Source organism: Acanthisitta chloris, unplaced genomic scaffold, assembly GCF_000695815.1.
Source record: "Acanthisitta chloris isolate BGI_N310 unplaced genomic scaffold, ASM69581v1 scaffold9966, whole genome shotgun sequence".
NCBI classification, from domain to species: Eukaryota; Metazoa; Chordata; class Aves; order Passeriformes; family Acanthisittidae; genus Acanthisitta; species Acanthisitta chloris.
Window position 1 is genome coordinate 33,780 of NW_008677626.1, and position 8,302 is coordinate 42,081.

At 47.1% G+C, this 8,302-nt stretch overlaps 1 protein-coding gene across 1 annotated transcript in view; it reads left to right on the plus strand.

The window, feature by feature from the left end:
* Nucleotides 1-5,499: 5,499 nt before the first annotated feature.
* The window catches only part of DUSP27 (dual specificity phosphatase 27 (putative)), a 10,263-nt gene continuing 7,460 nt past the window's right edge, over nt 5,500-8,302 (plus strand). The window contains exon 1 of the mRNA XM_009076586.1: nt 5,500-5,612. Within this exon, the coding sequence (XP_009074834.1) occupies nt 5,500-5,612 (113 nt within the window). The remainder of the gene's footprint in view (nt 5,613-8,302) is intronic.

Below are 8,302 nucleotides of genomic sequence, written 5' to 3' on the forward strand. Positions count from 1 at the left end.
TTCCATTCCGAGAACCTGTGGATCTGCAACCAATGCAACCATGGTCAGTCTCATCTGTTGTGCAGCCAGGCAGATAGGGAAATACTGTGGGGTGAGCAGTCAGTGGGGAAAGAGCTGAGGACTCCATGTGGGATGTTTATCCTTCTGGGGCACCTGGACTGCAGGGCACATATCAGTTGAAACCAGGCTCATGGAAATGCATGGGGTTTAGTCTGTTGTCTTAACTTCAGCAAATGGTTAGTAGAAAAAAAAACCACAATAGAGAGAACTTGCAGAGTTAAGCTGGAAACAGTGCTTATAACAATAGTTCCTCAAATACCTGAAGAGGTCTGAGCTTATTAACCTTACTGTCTAAAAGATGGTGTGCTAAAAATGTCTAGAAGATTCAGCACTGCATGTTACCCCGAAACAAATGTCCTATTTTCACATAAATTTGTCATTTAACTGTAAAAGTAACAAGGTGCATCCTCTCCAAGTGTATTGGCATGTGTTTGGTTCCACTGTGCTGGGGAGCAGAGACAGAGGCTGGATCTCACCTCATAGTCCATAACTTGGACAGGCTGCCTTATCTTGTGTCCATGTGGAAATGTTGGTGTGTTAACAATTCACTGTGGGGAACAGTTTAGCCCTTCCTCCTTCAGCCACTCCGGTGCATTACAAGTAAGTTGGCACTGAGATGGGTAATGTTCTGTGACTGGTTTCCTAGGTACCATAGAGAGCATATACTTCAACACCTAATACATAAATCTGATATTAAGATGCTTGTTTAGATGTGCTATATTTATTGCTTTTGTTAGTTATTTAGGCCAAGATTGGAAAAGGTATTTAGGCACTTTTATCCTGTTGCTTTTCCCTGACAGTTCTCACTGGGGGTCTCAGGAGCAGTTGTTAAATGCAGTAGGCAAATGTACAGTTTACCTATGAGAAGCTGGTAGAGCTGCCCTGTGGTGGGTTGAGCCTGGCTGGATGCCAGGTGCCCACCAAAGCTGCTTTGTCACTCCCCTCCTCAACAGGACAGGGGAGAGAAAATATAATGAAAGCTCATGAGTTGAGATAAGGTTGGGGAGAGATTACTCACCAGTTACCATCACAGGCAAACCAGACTGGACTTGGGGAAGCTACTTTAATTTATTACCAATCAAAATCAGAGCAGGATAATGAGGAGCAAAGCCAGTCTTAAAAACACCACCCTGCCTTGCTCCTTCCCGGGCTCTACCTTCTCCCCACCAGGAGTGCAGGGAGGCAGGGCAGAGGGGTTAAAGTCAGGTCATCACATGTTGTTTCTGCTGCTGCTTCCTCCACAGGGAGAGAAGTATTTTTCCTGCTCCAATGTGGGGCTCCTCCCATGGGAGGCAGTCCTCCATGAACTCCTACATGAATCCTTGCATGAGCTACAGTTTTTCATGAACTGTTCCAGCATGGGGCCCTTCCATGAGGTGCAGTCCTTCAGGAACAGACTGCTCTAATATGGGCAATTTGAAGAGATTCTAATTTTGTTTCTGGGTTGACTTTCTTTCCCTGTCTAGTGTGAGCTGCCAAAAGTTAAAGGCACCACTGTAGGTACCAGCAACACTGCCACAGCTTTGCCCTGGCCCTGCTTAGGCTGCAGGCTTGTGTCCTAACATAGGCTGACACATATCGGCTTCCTTATCCCTCACCCATGGGCAATGCAAACCATTAAAGTCTTATTTTTGCTGATGGCTGCAGCTCTGGGGAATCTTTTTGCTGATATATAGGATTTTGGGGGGATATTATTAGGTTATTTAAATGAAACTGCCACTGACGTGAAAAGTTTTAATACAAAACTAGGGTGGATTCATTGTATTGCCAAAAATACATACTCTGATAAGGCTAGCCTGTAAAAGCCAATGAGGATTAATGCATAGGTAGCAGAGTGCTAACACTATAAATTATTGTAACTCCTGTTAGCTGAGAGAAAGAGGAACATTCCGTCAAGATCCTACCTTTCCTACCTAAGAGTACAGCACCTGGCCATGTTCAGGTTGAGTTAGTCTATGAATGAATATATTAATCACCAGTGACAATACCCAGCCATTTACAGCTTGTTACTTTTTGCAATGTTTGCACATGCAAACATTGATTAGCAAAGATTTCTAGCATCCTTGCTCTGCTCTGCATGGTCATCTTGATGGATCCCCCAGAGCCACACATGTATCCAGCAGTGGGAAGAGCTGCCAGGCTGCCTGCTGTCTATTTTCCACAAGTCTGCAACCTACATGATCCTGTCTGCACCTCTGCAGCTGAATGGCTACAGTGGGCATGGCAGGGCCTTCATGTCCAGCCACCATCCTCTGCTGCAGTCATATCCTAAAGATTCATGAACAGGATTTTCAGAAGCAGGTCAGTGACTAAAAAACATCTGGTTTTATTGGATGTCAGTGGGATATGTGCTCCCACAACATTTTGGTCCTTTGAAAACTCAGTTCTCCAATAATAAGGGGGTCCATAAGCAAACATCTTTAGATCACTTCCTGCCTCAATTAGCAGTAATTAGCAAGAACACATGTCACTGCATTACAGAAGGGGTTAAAACCTGCATTTCCCAGAGGAGGCAGCTGCAGGATCAACGCAATTCATCCACTTTTTTGTACATGAAACTGTTAGGATCTCTTCAAGCCTGTTATCAGTGATCCATTTCTCCCCTTCATATGACACCTAAGATTCAATATACCACTTTCTCTTGTTCCTACTTGCTTACCCCAGTAACTGTATTAACACAAGTCAGGGCTATGCGAGCAAAGACTTGAGGACCTGTTTCACAGCTCTTCCCTTCCAGGATGTGTCATCCCTCCAAACATGGACCCCATCCCCATGTGGGGATACAGCACTCAAGCAAGAAGGAAGGGGAGTATGCAGGCCCTGCCTAGCATGATGCAGCAACAAAGTTATCTGTGAGATGAGATAGGTGAGTTTCCTTTTCAACAGTCCTTTCTTGCTTGCTGGTTTGTTTGCAAAGGGAATCAACAGTGGAACTTAATTGCATGGCTCAGAACTGGAGCCCTCAGTACAGGTAAGCAGCTCTTAGGCCTTCACCTAGTTCTGCCCCAGACCAGCCTGGCCCGTGAGCTTTGCTGGGGAGTGAGGAGATGGGACCTGGAGGTTTCCTCTTTGAAAAGGCGTGGGAGAAGACACAGTGTAGCTCAGTCCTAGCTATTCCAAGACCAGAAAAGTGCTGATCATATGATCACAGAGCCACAGAATGGTTTGGGTCAGAAGGGATCTTTAAAGATCATGTAGTCCAACCTTCCTGCCATAAGCAGGGACATTTTTTACTAAATCAGGTTGCTCAAAACCTTATCCAACCTGGCCTTGAACACTTCAATGGTGGGGCATCCATGGTTTCTCTGAACAGCCTACTCCAATGTCTCACCAGTCCCATAGGAAAGAATTTCTTCCTTTTGTTTAATTTAAATCTACCTTCTTAGTTTAAAATCATTGCCCTTTGTCCTGTCACTACAGGCTCTGGTAAAATAGTATTTCTCCTTCTTTCTTATAAGATCCCCTTTAAGAACTGAAAAGATGCAGTAAGTTCTCCTTAGAACCTTCACTTCCCCAGGACAAACAGACCCAACTCTCTCAGCCTGTCTTCATAGGAGTCTTCTGATCACTTTTGTGGCTCTCCTCTGGACCTGCTCCAACAGGTTCATGTCTTGTGCTAGGGGCTCCAGAGCTGAATGCCACACTCTAGGTGGGATCTCAAAAATGTAGAGTGGGAGAATCACCTGCCTTGACCTGTTGGTCACACTTCTGATGTAGCCCAGGATATGGTTGGCTTTGTGGGGTGCAAGCCCACATTACTGGGTCACATTCAATTTTTCATCCACCAGTACTCCCAAGTCTCTCTCCTCCAGACTGCTCTGAATCCATTAATCCCCTGATACTGGGGACTGCCCTGACCCAGATGTAGGACCTTGCACTTGGTCTTGTTGAATTTCATGAAGTTCACATGGGCCTACTTCTGTATGGCATCCTTACCCCTACCAAATCAACTGCACCACTCAGCTTGGTGTCATCTGCAGAATTTCTGAGGGTGACTCATTCTCACTGTCTGTGTCATTATTAAAACTATTGAACAGTGCTAGTCCCAGTATAGAACACTGAGGGGGACCACTTGTAAATGATCCCCATTTGGACACTGAGCCATTGACTGTAACTGGATCTCATCCAGCCACTTCATTATCCATTAAATAGTCCATACATCAAATCCATCTCTCTCCAAATTAGAGTTAAGAACATTGTGTGGGACCATGCCAAAGTTATTACAGAAGTCCAGGTAGCTGATAGGCAGCTTACTTCTGGTAAAGCTCGAGTAGCTTATCCTGCACTGCATTTCCCAAGGACATTAGAGGTCATGCCAGCATTTTGCTTCATGCCTGGCGGGATCCCACTTGCCTGGAGGCTCCCTGCAGGCAGAGGTCCAGCCTCACTGGCTCAGGGCTCTTTCCAGGCCTCTGCCTGCAACTGGGAAATGTTGGAGAATCCAGCCCACAGGAGGGAAGGAGTTAAGTGCTTGACCAGCTGCCATCTATGAGGCACTGAATTCCTTCCCCGTGCAATCCAGCAGCCAGTGTCAGGACAGATATATTTAGAAAGCTGATAAGGTTTTGGTGCCAACAGTTGTCCTGCCCCTTGATGAAGAAGCAGCAGCAGAGAGAGCAAGAGTGGGGTAGCAGATTGCTTTCCCCCTGCTACCATTCCCTGCCGTCTTCAGTGGACTCCTTTGCCGTGCCTCCAGGAGGGACCCTCAGCAGAGTTGTCCAGGCTCAGAGGGTAAGTGTCCTTTCCTTGCTGCCCTGCTGACCCATTCGCTGCCCTAGAGTGGCAGCTGCTCCTCAGCCCCAATGGTGGCACATGGCTGTGGTCCTCCTCCCCGGGCCAGTTGCTGGGGCCCTTCATAGCCACCACCCACTGTTGTGGCACAGTGTGGCAAGAGTCCCTCTGTCTGGAGCTGGGCAAGTGTCAGCTGCTGTGCTTTTATGCTCCTAAATGAACTATGGCCTGCTCACTCTCCAGCGCCCAGGGCAGGCACGGAAGCCTCGGCACAAAGGATTACAAGGACAAAGTCCCAAGCCTTAAAGCACCTTCAGTCTTAAGCTTTAGGAGTGTTTCATTTTGGGGAGGTGAGGTCTCATGTTTCTTGCCCCTTCCAGCCCGGCTGGGGCTGTGTACAGCTCCTTCCAGCCACCGCGCGCGGTCAGGGGAGTATAGAGTTTCTGCCCTGCCACCCCTTCCTTCCTGGCCTTCCTGCACCCTTACTCATAGGCCAGAAGGGCATTGGCACTCGCTGGGCAGCAGCCAGGTGGCTGCACCATGCTGTGGGAACAGCAGGCACTCTGGTAGAGGAGCCTGTGCAGCTGGCTTGTGGCAAGGGGCTGCAGGAGCAAGATGTGGGAGCCCCTCCTGCTCTACCCCCATTGTCACTGTAATGGCTCTCCCTCCTGCCCTGCTTCCCTTGCAGTGGAACCTCTCTCAGCTGCCATGGCCAGTGGCAAAGATTCGGACAGTGAGCAGGCAGTGCCCAGTGAGGAGGATGAGGGACAGGATGTGAAAGCCGTGCAGGCTCACTATCTCCGCAGCCCCTCGCCCAGCAGGTGAGTACACTTGCTGCAGGCACATGGTAGATCAGCTTCCCAGCTTCCCTTCCCTCTTCCACCACCTCTGCCACACACAGGCTCTTGGGCCAAGCGTGGAGCCTGGAGCTTCCCTCCCCTCCCTGAGGTGGGAGTTAGCGTGCCAGTCCTGAGACAGGACTCCTGCGCTAGCAATCCATCCTGCTGAGACAGTGCATGCACACCGAGGGGATAGATTGCAGAAAGCATTGCTATGGGGTGGTATCATCACTCTTCCCTGTCTGACCCTCCCATAATCACTCCAATGCTGAAACTTCTGATTCAGGTTTCAACTTTTCCTGAATTCAGCCCTGTCTTTCTGTCCATTATAAGGACTAGTGGATTTTTTAATGTCAATATTAGGCTTTCTCAGCCCCAGAAAGACTGAGGGTCTTCAGATTTTGGTTTGGTTCAGAGCCAAATTTAGCTAGAGGCTTCAGGCACTGAACAGGAGGCTGTCACAGCACAAGCAGAATTGAGTTACCTCAAGCAAAACAAGCATGATTAGATGTGTTTTCTCCTAATACAAGGGAAAACACATCCCTTTGTACTCTTTTCCTAAAGCAAAATGCTCTGCAGGGCTTTCTGTACACTTTGAGATGCTTTAGCTGAAAGCAGGGAGTAGGGATTGAGTTTGAAAAGAACCTGCCAAATGATCTTCAAGAAGTAGGAGGTTATGAAATGTTTCCTGTCAACTGTGGGACACTGCAGAAAAATTAAGACAGAGTGCTTATTTCATGTAACTACTTGCATTTCAAAATTGCTTAGTAAGATCACTGAGCTCACATAAAGTAAAATTATGTATCTTAAAATTATGCATTGAAGCTGGTAAATCTCTCTCCTACTGATCATCAGTCACTCAAAATGAACAGAAGCACTTCTACCTTTTTTCCCTTCCCTTCCCTTCCCTTCCCTTCCCTTCCCTTCCCTTCCCTTCCCTTCCCTTCCCTTCCCTTCCCTTCCCTTCCCTTCCCTTCCCTTCCCTTCCCTTCCCTTCCCTTCCCTTCCCTTCCCTTCCCTTCCCTTCCCTTCCCTTCCCTTCCCTTCCCTTCCCTTCCCTTCCCTTCCCTTCCCTTCCCTTCCCTTCCCTTCCCTTCCCTTCCCTTCCCTTCCCTTCCCTTCCCTTCCCTTCCCTTCCCTTCCCTTCCCTTCCCTTCCCTTCCCTTCCCTTCCCTTCCCTTCCCTTGTAAATCTCTACTGATCATCAGTCACTCAAAATGAACAGAAGCACTTCTACCTTTTTTCCCTTCCCTTCCCTTCCCTTCCCTTCCCTTCCCTTCCCGTTTCTTTTTTTCTCCCTTTTTTCTTGCTGTCAATGACAAAATCAGTGATGAAAAGGGCAAGATCCATCCTAGTCAAAATGAGGCCCTTGGAGCATCCAGGCTTGGGCAGTTCTGCACCTGTGTGTTTCACAGATGCTCGGGGCAGCTACCAGGTAGAATGTGTTGAGGCTGTGGTGGCAGATTATTACCGTTATCTTTTTTTATTTTTTTTCTCCCTTTTTTCTTGCTGTCAATGACAAAATCAGTGATGAAAAGGGCAAGATCCATCCTAGTCAAAATGAGGCCCTTGGAGCATCCAGGCTTGGGCAGTTCTGCACCTGTGTGTTTCACAGATGCTCGGGGCAGCTACCAGGTAGAATGTGTTGAGGCTGTGGTGGCAGATTATTACCGTTATCTTTTTTTATTGAGCTTGGAGGCAACCTTTACAGCAAAAGGAACTGAAGGCAGGGCAAAGCTGCAAATTTGTGTCAACTCCTGTAAATGAGACTGAGAGTCCCCTTGCTCATCTCTTAAACTCCTTTGAAGAACTAGAAAAGGATTACATTCAGTCACGGTTGACAAGTGCTGGAACTCGACTAAATGACCTAGATGAGCCTGTTAAGTGGTTTCCAATGGCTGTGCCCTCTGTTTTGATTCTGGAGCATGCAAGCAGTTCAGCTCTCCAGATGCTTTGCTGCACTCTGACTGCATATTTACCACACTCACTCTCCTGCTTTAATGAAAAGGGAAACAAACAGTGTGTTGCAAGTACTGCAAACCCGCACTGCAAGATAGCTTCTGTGATGGCAGCAAATTTGTCCTAATGTACCATCTATTTGGAAGGAAATGTAGAGGGTGTAGATCAGGGAAAAAGCTCTGTAAAATATTTTCTTAAGATGGTCTAAATGAGAGAAGATTTGCTTGGACTGTACAGTGGACCCAGATGGAAATATATGTGTTTTCAAGATTGTGGCCCTCTTTTTGCTTTACAAAACCTTATGTAAATGTCAAAGAACTCCCTTCAAAGTTGTGTGTGTGGGTGTCATAGTTGTTTCTGACCTGCAGTTAGACAGCACCGTGAGTGGAGAGACTGACCACAGATTCATGCTATGAAGTGACTCATGTAGTAAGTACTGAGAGAGATTCACAGACTTCAATGTTAATGCTTGTGCTGCAGCTTGTGGTAACTCAGCGGATGTTTGTAGGCAATTAGCTAGCAGAAAGAAAACCCAACAGTTTTCTATCATAATCTGTTTTGAATTGTTCAATAAATTATGTTATAATGTTTATGTCTGTCTATCTAAGTGAGAACTACTTGTGAGACTCTACGTTGTGATCCATCCCCCTCCCAGTCTCAACCCAGACATTGATCTTCTCTACCCAAAAACTCCTCCACCAGGCAATGTTTCG